At 40.6% G+C, this 16,992-nt stretch overlaps 1 protein-coding gene across 2 annotated transcripts; it reads right to left on the reverse strand.

Moving 5' to 3' along the window:
- Positions 1-685: 685 nt before the first annotated feature.
- On the reverse strand, positions 686-16,162 carry LOC125384239 (alpha-(1,6)-fucosyltransferase-like). 2 transcript variants are annotated; one of them, XM_048402865.1, is made up of 10 exons: positions 15,782-16,162; positions 13,656-13,902; positions 12,556-12,608; positions 9,242-9,413; positions 8,633-8,747; positions 7,658-7,889; positions 4,508-4,769; positions 3,503-3,679; positions 3,006-3,153; positions 686-2,197 (listed from the first exon to the last, which is right to left on the reverse strand). In XM_048402865.1, the coding sequence occupies exons 2-10, from the start codon at positions 13,850-13,852 to the stop codon at positions 1,871-1,873; spliced, it is 1,683 nt and encodes a 560-aa protein (XP_048258822.1). In that variant the 5' UTR covers positions 13,853-13,902; positions 15,782-16,162; the 3' UTR covers positions 686-1,870. The 2 variants fall into 2 exon arrangements, with proteins under 2 accessions (XP_048258822.1, XP_048258823.1); XM_048402866.1 differs by lacking the exon at positions 15,782-16,162 and adding an exon at positions 14,766-14,868.
- Between the last annotated feature and the right edge of the window lie 830 nt (positions 16,163-16,992).

Genomic DNA, 16,992 nt, shown 5'->3' on the forward strand with positions numbered 1-16,992 from the left:
CTCACGGGTGGCCCAGTGGTGTAAAACCACACAATTCGCTGTACAGAGCTGTGTCTCTTAGGCGTAACAGAAACCTTTTATCGTTAGCACCATATCCGCGGGTTTCACCAAAGTGGTACATATCTGAGACCTGCATAACTTCGGGCTTTCGTCCCACATCGCTACCACACCGTTACATAACAGAATTAATATTCAAACTACACCACACTCATCCACTCGCCCTCCGAACGTCACACGCTGCTCCCAGACGTACGCGGACAAGCAGTCGTTATACCAGACTGGCGTCAAGAAGTTAAACACGTTGTACATTAACACAAAGACATCATACCACATTTAAAACCTCGTTAATTCGAATTCCATCATCTCAAGATATCGATGAAGACGACGGTCTCACATCGACGCCCTTCTTGTGTTGCATTAAGGGTCAATGTTTCAGATGGTCCCCTGCACTTCGGGTTTAGGTAGGTTTCATGTCTGTTTTTCTGGTTGATCCATCTTCAGAACCACGACATATAAGTTGGACACATGGCAATACACGTCCAATACACGTCCATATGTAACCGGGGGCATGGTGGCCCAGTCGTCTAAGGGGCCGCGATTCGCCGTGCAGAGTTGCGTCACTTGGGCAGAAACCTTGATTGTTGGTTCGAATCCCGGTTCGCCCCGTTTATGTATCTAGGTTTGTCAGCACCATACCCGTGCTCGTGGGTTTCACCGAAGTGGTAAACCTGCATCACTTCGGGCTTTCCTCACGCCGTGATATAACTGTTAAAAGCGGCGTTAAACCAAGCTCACTCACTCCATATGTAACCCCTGCAGTCACGAGCTGCAATATGGCAGAAACATTGCTGATGCAAGGTTACATTGTAACGCACCCATTAACTGTTGTAGTCCATCGACCTGTTTCAACCAATCAGATAGTCAGTCAACAGTCACATCTTTCCTTTCATTAAGAGTTCTGATAAACATGCCTTCCATATGCATACATTGTCTTGAGTTTAAGTAATGAATTATCTAATATTAATAATAGGCTTTTCATGTTGCGCACATTTCCACACCACTCAGGGGCATGCTGAAAGCGCTATTATTACCCCGGTCACAGGATCATTGTGCACTCAAGAATCATTATCAGCTCCCTGGGGAGTATACAACCCAAGCCAGAAGATTAACAATTGTGCAAAGGTTAAATTCAACTGCTCGACCGGCGTGGAAACAATCCAACAACCTTTGGTGGTCAGGCTCGGGCAAATAGCTGGAATAGCGATGATATTCACGTTTATCAATGCAATTCCACTGTCGCATGACTAAAAGCTTTTGTCTTTTTCCCTAGGATCACGATTTCATAGTCCAGTTGTCCAACACATCTATATTGCTGGAATGTTGCTATACTCAGTCAAGCGCGACTTTCATCAGACACGGATACATAGTGAAACCTTTTTGGGCCAAGTCTCCTGCAGCAGATTAGCAGATTTCAGACTCCCTGAACGCATAATCGGGGCGAATCTAGAATCATTACCAATGATCCGCAGATCTTGCTAAGGGGCGCAACTGAGTGAGGCGACCGCCTCCTGCACACATTCCGATAACATTCGTGACCAACACATGTCATTCCGGGACAGACCCCTTGTTGGTTACGGAAAGATGCGAGTGGTGGCGAATGATCCCAGTAGAACGCAAATGCACTGGGACCACAAATTGTTTTTCTGAAAAAGTATGTAAAAAAACACCAACATCGGTAAAAAAAAACCTCATAGATAACCCTGTTTGAAATATTCCAGACAATTACATTGCTGTCATTTCCGTGGTGCATATTTCAATAACAATTTTTGCATAGATATATTTTTTTGGAGAACGTTATTGTTTGTTTCCATTATGAACCGGTCGTGTCAACCTCTTCATAAAGCGGACACTGGGCAGTCTCCACGATGTCCGCCACCTTATAAGCTGGGACAAGACCATTTGTAGAGTAACCGTGGTTCCTCACCACCACGTCGCCGGTCCAGGTGTTTCCGGCGATGTACACGTCAGAACCCTTCATTACACTTAATTCCTTGTTACTCAGCGCTTCGTGGTCTTCCACTGCAGTCATCCTGTGCGGACCTTGACCTCCATAATAATAAACATCATCAAGTGATCGAAAATTGGACGAAGCATCGACATGTTTAGTCTGCATTAATTCATATGCTGCGCGACATACCTGAAACAAGAAGACGACTTGAAAATGACACAAATGATAATGGGTATAATCTTATCTATATCTACTGAATCAAAGTGCTGCTCAGTGAATGAAAAGGGTTTTACTCCACTTGTAGCCATATTCCTGCAATATCACATTAGGGAACACCACCATTGGGCTTGACACATTGTACCCATGTTGGGAATCGAACCAGGGTCGGCGTGGGAACGCTTTAACCACAGGTTCCGAACTGCTTCGCAGAGACGCCAAACAGAACGCGATGATCGTGTTTCAGAATTTTCTGGAGATAGTTTCGTTTCAAATATCACCAAAATGGCCTATAGGTGTGTATTTTGGCTTCATACACAATATCCTATGGAATGTGTCTTGACATATATTGAATCTAAATGTATTATATCCAAATTACACCAATATCTTAAATCATTTATTTATCTTGACAGATGAAATATTTACTTGACCAAGGTCAGATATGACCTTGACCTTGACCTTGAACGTATCAGTTCATGTTTAATTAATTTCTACCTACCTGTGATTCTGTGACAATTCAGGGAAAGATTCTGTGTTCAGATAGGTACCCACCAACTTTTGCTAGTCAAAAGACTAGACTATATGTGTCGGGTGACAAGTGACTTGGTTGATTATGGGTCATGGTGCCAAGACGGCGAGGGACTTTCCCCAAAACCCAATTACTGGTCTGTCTGGACGTAGGCTCAAGGACATGCCACGTGTCACATCGCTTTAATAAAGCTGCGTGGGTGTTAAAAAACCCCAAACAAATCCAAACAAACATACTTTGAATTTAACCTACCTGTGAGGAGAACGTACACACAAGAAAATCCGATTTAGAAAGGAAATGTATGTCGTAAACGATTCCAGTCATAACACTAGGGGACCCAGCGACTCTCTCAGCCTTGCGGATGATGTCCATATTATAGATGAAAGTATAATTCCTGTACCTGGAACACATGGATTTCCGACCGAAATGGATAAAAGAGGGTGAACGAAAAACAGACCGCTAAAAATCTGAGAAACCTAATACTGCTATACTGCATTTTAGAAACATTTATACACGGAACTGTGGTCTTTTATTTGCTATTTACTACATATAATGTTATTCATGGAGGCTAAGTTATGTTTAATGGAGGCACAGAACTCGTAACTGGTTTATCGAAAAAGCGGCCATCTTGGATTCGGTGACAATCTTGAAATGTTCAGGTTGACCCGAATCAGGCGTTTATAGTTGGTTGTCCATGTACGAAATTTGGGGTCACAAATCAAATAAAGCACAAATTAAATTATACACACCGTTTACTTTCATTGATGACTGTAGGTTCATCCGTTGCTAGGTACACCTTTCTTTCGACCTTCGACCCTGTTTGAATGTCAAGGCCGTTGAAGTAGTCCTCTACATACGCCATGTATTCATCAAGATAATGAAAAGCTGCTTCCCGGTCAAGTTTATCTGTACGGCGCACGTGAACCCTAAAGGGTTAAACCAAGAACAGAGTCAGACACCAACCTACATGTTCAGACTGAAAACAATAACATTTGTTGTGTTGTGTTGTGTTTGGTTGGTTGGTTTGTTGTTTAACACTGCAATCAGCAATATTCCAGCCATATGACGGCGGTATGTAAATAATCGAGTCTGGCCCTGAGAATCCAGTCATTGACATCATGAGCATCGATCCAGGCATTTGGGATACGATGACATGCTTCAACCTAGTCAGCAAACTTGACCAGCCAGTCGCCTCTTACGGCAAGTATGGGTTGCTGAAGACCGTACCGCTATTAAAATATAATTTCGGATTTGTGGTCAACAGGTTATGTAGAAGAGCGCTGTAAACCCTTCAATGTACATTGACAGACTTCTAAGGGGATGAATCGTAGGCCGCAATGGTCATCAAGAAAAAAACTTATTTCAACCGATTAGGGAACACGATAACAGGGGCTAGGCTGCAGGTTGTTTTCTAAATGTCCTAAATATTTCTCATTTATATATGTAATGATAAAGAAGATTGGTCTATCTTAAACTAAAACAATCCAATCTTTGAAATGTCCCAAAACGTCTCAATCTAACACCAAATTAAATCAGTCCGTAATTGTAGCATTGTGCGCCATGTTGTGTTGAGCAGGTCTACCGCATGAAACGCAATTGCATGTTGTAACATGGAAACCTCGCATTGTTTCCACGGGGTGTGAATAAAAATCTAGTGTCAGACTCAAACTCAAACCTATTGTGAACCGTATTCTGTCTGTTCCACACGCAAACAAGCGAGCACAAATAAAACGGAACAGAAGTTGAATATATACCCAACTATTGGTCCTGTAAATTTGATTGTCTTTTCATATTCTTCAACGTTACGCTCGGTTTCGTCATCGAATCTTGTCAAATACTTTGCAACTTGACCTATCCACCAAGTGATTGGATTCCCATGGAAACGTTGTAATATTGGCGCAAGGTCTGCTGGGATAGCTAGGGGGAGATAGTCCGGACGAAAAAGCATGTTGTCAAGGGAAGGCAGCAAGATCTCCACATTGTCTGGTTCTCTCTTCTCAGAGATGTCCTTGACATCTAATAAAAGAATGTATTTCATGATATTTAAGACGAAAGTCAATGACCCGTACACTCCAAATTCAGGTTTGTAATGGCGATTGTTCTTTCAAATACAGTAAACTACGGTTATAACGAACTCATGGGGACTGCTAATTTTAGTTCGTTATAACCGTAGTTCGCTATAAGCATATATACATAATAACTACAGCAAATAGTCGGGACTAAATAAGTAAGTTCGTTATATCCGTCAGTTCACTATAAGCGTGTTCGCTATAACCGTAGTTTACTGTATTCAAATTCATACTAGCTTAGGGAAGCCACCTTAGCTGCCATGATCCGCTAGGTTTGGGTTCGAATCCCAGATTCACCTTGATAAGAGGCCATGATATGTTAATACCGCGTCATGTCTATTGAGTTCAACTCGGATTTAATTTACTTCAATCACATTGTTAATGCTACATGTATACTCAACGTCATTATTGAAGGGACAGCTAGGTTTATCTTACCTTACAATAAAAAACTGGCTTCTGATTGGTTAAGGAGCGGCCAATTATTGCAGGAGAAGTGCCTTATTTGTTATGGGTTTGAGAAACTCACATGAGGGCATAAGGATGAATAACTGTTGGAAAGTTTTAAGAAACTTTATCTTTGTCTCACATATGCATAATGATAGGCGTACATTCGAAATAATTATGAATTATTTTTTTAAAACATACCTAACTGTAAATTATTACACTAAACATGTTCATGTTATTTGGCAACAATCAAAACAGGGAGCCACGTCCTGTCCTAGACTGGTTTACCTGCCCTAGAGCCGCTAGGAGGCGAAGGGCAGAGTACCAGTTTAGCTCTGTCGGACCTCCTTCCCCCTACAGCATTTCGCTGCGTTGAAACGTTGACCCATTTCCGTGAAGCGGGAATGTCTGTCGAGAGAGGTGGAGACAGGTCATCGGCATATCGCTATGCGAAATGTGTCATATTCTCATTCCTGATTCTGAAGCTACTACAATTTGTTTTATCTTCTGGGTTACACACGTGCGCTTTATGACAGTACAGGTACTTGGTAATTCTACAAAAGTTCTTTGCGCCGTGTTGAACTCTGGATTAAAGTTATCTTATTTTCCATAAAGCCCTCTCATGTACTTCGCTCATGTACCCCGCTGAGAAATCAATCGGCACACACCTGATGTAACTTGCTTATCTCGCATAGTATCGTTGAGCTGATGTAAACCGATGTTTATCCGAATTCATTGGGTAAAGTAGAGCTACAGATAAGCGTAAAATACCCCCCAAAACTATTTAAAACCCAATTACTTTCAATTAACTTGTGTACAGAGATGCATGCATTAAATGAAAAACTCAATTGTCAGCAGCACCTGTAAATACCCAATGAAGCTTTTTCAGCATGCGCACAGCAGAGCTAATTTCAAAAACACAACTACGAGCTAATTTACTTTCCGAGTCAAGTCTATATTTAGAACCGTTATAAACATCTAAAACATTATTTCATTTTTTAAATCTCAAAATGCTTACTTATTTTGTGAAAAACCCAATAGAGTGATGAATAGATGAGTTAAAAAATATTGGTTCCCCAATGAAAATTGTAATAACCCAATTAAAATCATCTTCCCGAGGCAAGAGAGTTAACTGACTTTAAAAGTCCAGTTTCCACCCTTGCCGAACTAGGCTGGAATTAATGGGCTCGATCGTAGCGCCACCAGTGGCTATTACCAGTCATGTCCTTTCTAAGCCTCTCCTATGGACCAATCAGATTCCACCTCTCGTATCACTTGCGTTTGCTTCACACAAAATGGTGGCGCCCGGTCAGTTAGATCTGATCGACAATCATGATCTATATTGTGATAAAACGGGTCCTACATCGCGAAATGCATCAAATCACGTGAGCACCTTGATTAAAAACATGAAAACATTTGGAAAATATCTGCTGACAACGAGTTGGCGGTGAACATGTTTTGCAAATCCTGCAATCGACCGAAATCTGTACGACAGTGTACGAACCGGATTTCGATTTCGGTGCGCGATTTTGATTGGATTATGCATAGACTCGTTAGTCCGGCCAAAATGTAACTCCATAATACTAGCCTAGTTCGGCAAGGGTGGAAACTGGACTTTTATAGTGAGTTAACTCTCTTGCATCTGGAAGATGAATTAGAATAGAAACCTTCGAGTAAAAACTCAATTGCTCAAAAAGTTATCTGGAGCTCTGGGGGAAGGGAAGTAACTCGGTTCGTTTGTTGTGTCGTCTGCTAGCTAGCTGTCAAAATGGCTGCATCAAAGCTTTAACTCGGTGAGACATCGGTTCTTAACAAACAACGAAACAATTCTTCCTTCACATACTAATACCATACGTAACATGATGGGCTTACACGATATTGAGGACTTTGCCACCACGAATGCGATAGCACAGCTTCGACAAATGTAGAGGTGAATCTGGTCCTTTTGTGTGACCAGCGAAATACATTAACTATTGTCAGTACAAAAAAGCCTCTACACCATATAGGAACCGTACACACATAAAGTAATCTTAGACTCTTCCAGCCATACAGGAAAAGCTTTACTCTACTTTATTTTACAGCCGCTTGGAGGTCGTCAACAGCGACACGGAACATACGCTTTTACGCTTTCGGCTTTGTTGGTGGACAACGTGTTTGGAGACGGCTTCCAGGAAGAATGACAACGCCTACAACGGGAGACAATCTGACAATTGGTTTCCAGTATGCCCAGAAGATGTCGTTCCTGCATCGATGCTCACGGGGTATGGACCAGATATTGACTAAAAAGGAGACTGAATTCCAAAACGTCATTTCTATAGTGTAACAGATTGCGCGTGTGCACAAATATGGTATAATAGATTGTGCATGTGCACTAAAGCAGCACATGCTTACCATTCCATTCGACCACAGCGTTTCCATCATATGACTTCAAACAAGTTTCGCTGAGTGGTTTAAAAAATGGCGTCCAGGACTGAGTCTTCCTGTCAAGCGTATTTACGACCAAGGTCCTGTTGGAGACGTACGCCATGATGAGACAGTACGCCATGTGATGCAACTGGCAACCATACCCGCATTGCTTCGGGGAACAAATGTACTTCCGTGCAGTGGGGCAATGCTTAGGATTCTGTAGCAGATAAACAGAAGTCATAACGTAACTATGAGTCACGAAAAGTATCAATGTCAACTCGAATACTTAATCGACTTCTACCCCAACTCTTTAAAAAAAACGACAACAAAGCTTATTCTTAAAAAATATGTTTGTTACACTCAACCTTTCAAACACATTATATTTTTAAAGGGTTGAAAAAGTCTTGAAATCTTGTAAAAATGTCGCTCACAAACATTCCAGCCATTCACCACCAACCCTAAGTGAACTGTTGGCCTATTACAGTCCACTGTCCGGTAAGTAAGACACAATGGTATGTATTTTGCAGAGGTTGGTAATTGAACTTTACTGGAAGATCAGGAAACCGGAGCATTTTATGTAGTACATACTTTGTTCCGCTTAAATATCGTCCGACAGGAGAGGTTTCCGGACATCTGAGATCCTTATAAACGATATTCCACTTTACACAATTGTAACTACACTTTTCATTTCATCCGTTTGGACAATATTATTTGACCCGTCGACCTGGGACGAAGCGACTCTAGCGCCATCGGAAGTCATATACAAGCGATATACCCCCCTTCCGTGCGATTCCCACCATAAGCATGTGTTTATGAATCACTGTCCAATAGTGTCTGTCAAATCTCCATCGAAAGCAAAATTAATGCAGAGTCGCTTGCTGTCATGGTGGCCTCATTAGGCTTATGGCGGAAATACATTCTAATGTGGCTGTGTTAACACAACTAAAGTGTGTTGTATACCTGTATATAGGCAAGACGTCTCTGGACTTTCTGACCGAGCTCATTCATGATGACTCGCTTTTTCTTCTCTCTACCGTCTCCATCTTGTATCTCCTTCAGTTTGTGCTTGACCCTCCTTTGAAATATTTTTTAAAGGAAATATTATTTCTGAATTAAATCAAGAACAAACATAAACATGCATTATGACAACCAGCAGATATGAGATTATACGACCTGCAGACATTGTCATTCTTAAATCTCCAGCGTGTGTGAGTGTGTGTGTGTGTGCGTGCGTGCGTGCGTGCGTGCGTGCGTATGTGTGTTATTCCTATAGTTTGTACTTGTGGTACAAAGGTTCCTATTGTGTGTATAGGAGTTGAAAAGGTCGTTATTGTCTGTGTGGGAGCTCCCTAGGTGCCTATTGTCTGTATAGGAGGTGCATAGGTTCCTATTGTGTGTATAGGAGTTGAAAAGGTCGTTATTGTCTGTGTGGGAGCTCCCTAGGTGCCTATTGTCTGTATAGGAGGTGCATAGGTTCTTATTGTGTGTATAGGAGTTGAAAAGGTTGTTATTGTCTGTATGGGAGGTGCCTATCGTCTTTAAAGGAGGTGTCATTTAATGAAGACTTACCAATGATATTGGTCTACAGTTTTGCGCATGTGATCGACCGTCTGTTTTAGTTGGCTTCGGCTTCTGATGTCATGCACCCGGTCGAGTTTATCTCTCAAATAGAACCAGAAGTTATCCAGCAAGTACACGGCTCGTCTGGCGGCCTTATCCCCGCCCCAGAGAAGGTCATCATCTGGTATAAAAACCCACCATGATTCAATGTGGCATAACTTAATCTTCATCAATATTCCAGCAATATCAGGGTAGGGGACATAAGCTTGTAAGGAATGAGTACTAAATAAGAAATTAATGAGAATTTAACCACTTGCAGACTCAAAACCAGTCTTCGGCGTGATGAGCGAACGCTTTACCCACTGTTCCACGATACTCACAGGAAATAATTGAAACTGACATGTAGTGATTTATATTCTGTGAATATTTATTGCTTAAAAATACAGATACTGACATCCATTTGAAATCAAGGGGATTTTGCTATATAGGTAAAATGCCACTAAGTTAACAAATACATTTAATCCTATAATTGATCGTTTTTCTGAAGTTATTTGAAGTGAAACATTGTTAACTTTAACTCCATAGCTCAATATTTTTAAGACCATGTTAATAGAGATCATTAGTCGAGTGTTTTGTATCATAAATAGCATACATCAGCAATATGATTGTATTATGGGAGCCCATGATAAATATCATATATCTGGAATACAAATTGTCAGAACTACAGGAGGGCATTAATCCCTTTATCACATAATGTGATTCTTAAAATAATCTGTTTTCAAGACGCAATTTAATCACTGAAGTATGTTTAGACACCGCGTGTGAATGAATACAAAATGAACAGTGTTTATGATTCATGTTCCAAGAATTGCAAGCGGCGGAGGGGGTAGCCTAGTGGTTAAAGCGTTCGTTGGTCACGCCAAAGACCCGGGTTCGATTCCCCACATGGGGTACAATGTGTGAAGCCCCTTTCTGGTGTCTCCCGCCATGATATTGCTGGAATATTGCTCAAAGTGAAGTAAAACCAAACTCACTCATTCAATTCAAGAATTGTTAGCAAATAAATTCTAACACCATATTTAAAATACAAGTGAGCTTCATGTACGACGGTTGACTGATAAGTTCTTAACCTCACGCAGAAGGAAATGCTAAAATGTGAAATCTTTTGGTGTGGACATAGAGTTGTTGACGACCAGAAATGATCCAGAGAATGCAAGATATGGTGATTTGTGACTGTGGATGCAACCTGGGTTCAGCACGTCAGAGCTGATTCAGTGGGCACGGGTGGCCCAGTCGTCTAAGACGCCTCGATTCTCTGTGCAGAGTTGCGTCCCTTGGGCACGCCAGAAATCTATGATTGTGGATTCGAATCCCGGTTCGCCCCGATTATGTTTCTAGGTTTGTCAGCACCATACCCGTGCTCGTGGGTTTCACCGAAGAGGTAAACGTCTGAGACCTGCATCACATCGGGCTTTCCTCCCACATTAAGCTGACACGCCGTGATATAACTGGAATACTGTTAAAAGCGGCGTTAAACCCAACTCACTCACTCACTCCAGGCTCTTTCCAAAACATCAATCAAGGCAGGGGAATAATCTGATGTCATCAAGACTGTCCCATTAGCTGGAAAGGTTATGGCGTCCATGTTCTTGGATGCCGAGGGTGTAAACAGGATGGACTATCTTCCAAAGGGCCAGACGATAAACGGAGCATATTGGGCTTCACTTTAAAACCAATTACCGTATTAAATTAAGACTAAGAAACGTAGAAAGCTAAGTGCATCAGTGCATTAATCAGCCATTGTCGAGTCTACAATCCGCGAGTGTGACTTTGAACTCCTTTAGCACCAACCTTATTCTCCTGAACGCTGGGTTGCTGGTGTAATGGACGGAGAGACTGCTTCGAGCAGTTTCAAGAGGGCGTGGCGTGGCATACGATATCGCGCATACAGTTCATCGTCAGATAACGTATCCAGCTGCCGGGTGCGGTCTCTAAAAACCCTTTCTTTGTGTAAGACACGGTCCATTTCCTTGCACATCATAATAAAAGTCGCCATCTTTGTTGTTATGGTACAATATTTAAGATCGATTTTAGCGATCCTAAGTTGGTCCGGAGCAACTTAGCATTTTGATCTTAACTTACAACTCTCTCAAGTTAAGATTGCTTTGTGGAACGGGCGGCCGATCGTAACAAAAATTTAAGATCGCGTACTTAGTGAGTTACAATCAACTTAGCCCAAACATCGCTTTGTGGAACGGGGCCCTGATCTCCGTCAGTCTAACATATGTTCACAAACATTCAGAAAGCTCTGTCGGGACTCATTTCTAGTCGAAGCATGACGTCATAGTGTCTGTGGAAAACTTTTTGGAAAGAGAAGGATTTCTGCGAAATTGGGATAAAATCCCCCCATCACCGTTCGCATGTAGAAGGGGGGCATGTTGATCAATAAATAATTTTAATGTGTTAAGGTCAAATCTTTCTACGTGAGGCTCAGTACATATCTATCATCCATCGTATGTCAACACGATACATTCTATATAGCGTTGACAATATCGTTACTATCATAAAAAATCATGTTTTTATTGTAATGGTGATATATAGAGGCTATTTCATGTGCCATGTGAAAGAAGTTTCTCTCATCGAGTGAAGTGGAAAGGCTATCTTCTTTATTTTAAACTTTCTGTGTAGTTTTCTTCCGGAAACCTTTAAACGTCAATTATCCCTACTTAACACGCAGTGACGTTTCACCACCCTTTTAATTGCGACTTAAAAAGTAATTCCGAAAAAGTAATTGCAAAATCTTAAAAAATATAAACAAAAGTAATAAAAAGTTTTGAGGTCACTAAAATACATACATTTGGATATGAGTGTATGCAAAATCAACTTGAAAGCTACGAGACCGCTGTTGAGAGTGAAGGAATACACGCTAGTCAAGTAACAAAATTGCGCTTTGCGAAACGACCAACCTCGATTTACGAATAACATTTACATTTTATAACATTTGCAAAAGAATAACTATCGGCGAAGAAGCGATATTAACTCCATAAATGACATCATTTTGCTTTGTTAATGTGGAACTAACATAAAAAGGAAGTCAACAGTTTGTGTACGGGCCAGACACTTACGATAAAGGGAGACAATTTGCGGGGAGGTAGCTCTGGTACATTCCGTCAAAGTGTTATTTTCACTGCTGTGAAATATCAAGAGTCATGTTCATTGCAATGAAATATCAAGAGTCATGTTCATTGCAATGAAAATATCACTAAATATCACAAAAAGTCTTAATAAAAAATATAAAATAATAATTCTGTTATTGACTTCACCTGGTTGTTCCTTCCTGGGACCGTTCCGACCAGGCACTGCATTCAAGGACATTCTATACATTGGAATAAAACAAACTGAAATTGTAGTCATCCAGTCAGTTGTATAATGACAAGGATCAGGTGGTGTTGTGCAGTTCGCAAATTCTGTACAGCTGTTATGTTGTTCAGTATTGACATGTTGTCTGATGCATGCAACCGCCGTTATATACAAACGAGAAACAGTATTACCAGTCCTTAATTAAGTATCGAATACACGTTACAATATCGACCCTGAATTTAATATGAAAGCGCAAACCTTTATGCGAGGGTTTGTGTGGTTATACGCTGGAGCGTATGTATATATGTGTGTTGTGAGTGTGTATGTGTGTATTTGTTTGTGTTTGTGTGTGTATTTGTTTGTGTTTGTGTGTGTATTTGTTTGTGTGTTTGTGTGTGTGTGTCCTGGTTGTGTGTATGTGTCTGCATGTTGTGTGCGAGTGTGTTTGTTGTATGTGTTGTGTTTATGTCTGTTGTGTGTGTATCTATGTTGTGTGTATGTGTGCGCGCGCGGGGGATGTGTGTGTGTGTGTGTGCGTGCGTGCGTGCGTGCGTGCGTGCGTGCGGGGTGTGTGGATGTGTGTGCGAAAATGTTCTTTCTGAACACGTTTAGTATCTAAACACGTGTAATAAACTATCGTCTCACAGCCTAACACCGCCTTAACACAACATCCCCATAATCTAAACATGTTTAGAATTTAATCATGTTTAGATAAAGTGCATACCATTAGGCAATAAGTCTAATATGGATAAGATGTATAATGTATACTGAAATTAGATGTGCAAATAAGATTCACAGGCAATTGCATAACACACATACCACCAGGACTTACACCGAACTTGGTACAATGCTATCAGAAAAATATACAAAGGCTAGGTTAATAGTGACTAGGAAAAATGACATTTGTGATGACAACTGTCTGGTAGAGCGAAGGACAACAAAACAAGAGGTTGCAAGTTCGCGTCCCGACCAGGTTTAAAAAGTGTTGTGTTCATAAATTTGTTGTTGCTGTATGAATAATAGTATTTGTGTTTTGAATCTAAACACATTTTTTACAGTGTACCTCATTTCGTCAAAGATGGCGGCTTTTAGATTCTCATTTTCAGACAAGACCGTCTCGATTTTCTGGACGAGGCTGCTAGCTACGCTGTTGTCGTTGAGCGTGACGGCGCTGGGTCTCTCTTCTGTAACTCGACGGACAAGGATACTGACAGTAGCAATCCATGTTATTAACGTAGCTACCTGCATCCAGCTCTTCATAATGAGGGCTTTCTGTATCCTGGCGCAGTGTTCAAGGTGACGGCGATCTCCTTTAAGGAAATAGTTAATTGTTTTCATATTTATATAGAAATATATATTAATACCCGGTTGTCTAGTGCGTGCGTGCAGTTATTTCACGGCGTGTCAGCTTTATGTGGAAGAAAAGCCTGAAGTGATTCAGGTTTGTAACAAGCAAAATCGAACTAATTGCAACGTAGAAAGGTATTTTGTCTTCATTTGCGTCATGTGCACATAACTTGATAAATTATCCTGCCGAACGTTTAAAATAAATCCAATTTCATTCTTTTTCATTTTTTGTAATCCCTTAGCTATTATCAATTGTAATCCTTTATTAATGGCTTTAAGCCATGCTTGTTGTCGAACATCTGTTACCTACGCTCTTACCTACGCAGAATAACCCGTGAACCCGGGGTAGAATAGGTCTTCAGCAACCCATGCTTGCCGTAAAAGGCGACTATGCTTGTCGCAAGAGGCGACTAACGGGATCGGCTGGTCAGGCTCGCTGACTTGGTTGATGCATGTCATCGATCCCAATTGCGTAGATCGATGCTCATTATATCAATCACTGGATTGTCTGGTCCAGACTCGATTATTTACAGACTGCCGTCATATAGCCGGAATATTGCTGAGTGCGTCGTTAAAGAACAAACACACAAACAAACAAACACGGCACCAATTACAACTTATAGATCTTGCCTGAAGCTGGTCACCACGTTGTGGAGGATGACCCTCGTGTAAGAGGTGTATCGGTGCCACGCGGCGAAATAAAGAATTCGAAGACTATGAGAAAATATAACCAATTTAGCATGTCGACTTTACCAAGTGATCAATGAAACAATACGTTTCAATACAGGATAAACATGACATTTGACAGCACTCTAATATTACTGACCTGTGTATTTTCTCTGTGTATCTGCACTCACATCACAAGCGTGTACTTATTGCTAACTATACATATCGCAATCACACCTTGCATATTTTCTCAATATACATGATCAGGCAGCTGGTGGGCACTCGGGGAGGGGCTTTTTACGCTCCAGCTGTTTTATGGACATATATTAAATCATATTAGTTATTCAATCATTCTTTATTTTCAGTACTGGAAACGACATAGGCCATAGTAAATATAAACATACAGTAGCAATGGGTGCAATTTAAATAAATACATCATAAATAATGTATAAGATGTGATTAGAGGAAATGATGTTCATTGAATGGTATATACACATTACCATTCAGTGAACTTTGTGACAGTTTGATTTTGAGATGACATGAAGATATAAGAGTTGTCTATTCGAGGATTGAATAGAAATACCTCTTTATATATTCTTTTCTGATATTTGCATACAATGGACAAACAAGCTAAAAAGGGTATTCATCTTCTATCTCATGACAAGTACATTTTTTACACAATCGGTTTTCCCTAAATGTCTACCTTTTTTCTTTTTGAAGGTCATGATAATTACATCTGAAACGGAAATGTGCTGTTCGGAATTTCTTAACGTTTATGTCCAAAAGATATTTTTCAGTAAGAATGAATTATTAAAAACAGGAGTAATGATTTAACTTATTGTGTAAACATAGTGAAGAGTACCACTTTTGAAAATGCAAATCTTTTGGCCTTGTCTTAGATTATAAAATTTATATTTAATTTAATATCAGTTATTAAACATTGATTCACAAGGGTTCGGATATTTTAGCTTGGTATTTGATTTTGGCAGGTATCGGAGATATGCGGAGATTTTTTACCATATTCAGGTGAAATACTGCTTACTGTGTCGTTACCCCATGACAACCAAGCCAAACGTTCGCGTACATTCTTAGGTCACATACAGTATATATCAAGAAATAAGAGGCGAACTGTTGACATATTCCTTGTTGTCAGGTTGATAAGGTGTAAATACTTACATATTTCGTTATGTTGAACTCACATCTCTGAAAGTATTCCAGTGTAGTTACCATTGAACGCCACGTCGCTGATTGCTGTATTAACGCAGCTGCCCAATTATGTAATTGTTTAGTCTCGAAATACCAGCACAAACTCATCCGAACAAACGAGCTGTGGCACTCAATACACTTCCCACGCAGATAAGTGGTGTATTTGCACACAAGGTGACTGTAAGCACATATCACATAGGCCACAACACAACTATTCACCTCTGAAAGCGAATGCTCTTCCCCTAAACACCTGTCAGACACAGCTGCCCCAAAGGAAGCCACAACGTACTTTTTTACAAAGGACGACGGGAACGAAATCTCTACTTCAACCCTTTAAGTATCTCACTTTTGACGAACTAATTCCGAAAACAAAGGATTAACTATTTTGTGCTCGTTCTAAAAATAGTTTTAATTTCGAAATATTGAACATTTACCGAAAACTACGTCCATTTGATCGATACGAACCTTATCGTATTTCACGTCGTACATAGCTTGTCAATAAAGCACTGTGACATTGGTCCCTATACAGTCAATAATGCACATGCGTCACACAGGTTGTCAATGTCCCAAGTGGATGCTTTTTCAAACATCAGCTCCTTAAAGCCCTGGCTCCATTTCCCATTGGTACAATCTGCAGTACCCACTCCTGGTGTATTGCGGGAATATATTTCTAATAGCGGCGTAAAAATATACCCATTCACTCTTCTTATAAAGCGTATTTTTATGTGAGCTGAATATACATTTTCTCTGAATCAATCTACCTAAACATTATCACCATATAGATCTTAGTAGACACCATCTTCCTAAACCTCTGCTGAAACACCATCTCCCTACACATAATGAACGTCATGATTTACATCCCTTTTGGTTAATTCGTGGAGGAAATTAAAGATTATGTTTCCTTATATGTTCCTACTTGGTGATGCCATGTAATTATCGTTATCGTTAATTATCGTTAATCATATTCGAAGGTAAAAACACGTGTTTGTCTAATATATATGGGTTTTCTGTGCCTTAAATAAAAACAAGCAAGTTATAGCTGATTGTGTTCCGTGTGTATACACTTAGCAACGTGACCAGTGGGGCGACATACAGTATAACATCGACCTATCGAGCTGTACAAATTGATAGCGCGTTAACAGCTGTCCCTGTTTCTTCAGCGGGCCATGTGTTTCCCGCCA

The sequence above is a fragment of the Haliotis rufescens genome, unplaced genomic scaffold, assembly GCF_023055435.1.
Source record: "Haliotis rufescens isolate VD_foot unplaced genomic scaffold, xgHalRufe1.0.p SCAF_3, whole genome shotgun sequence".
In the NCBI taxonomy this organism is placed as follows: Eukaryota; Metazoa; Mollusca; class Gastropoda; order Lepetellida; family Haliotidae; genus Haliotis; species Haliotis rufescens.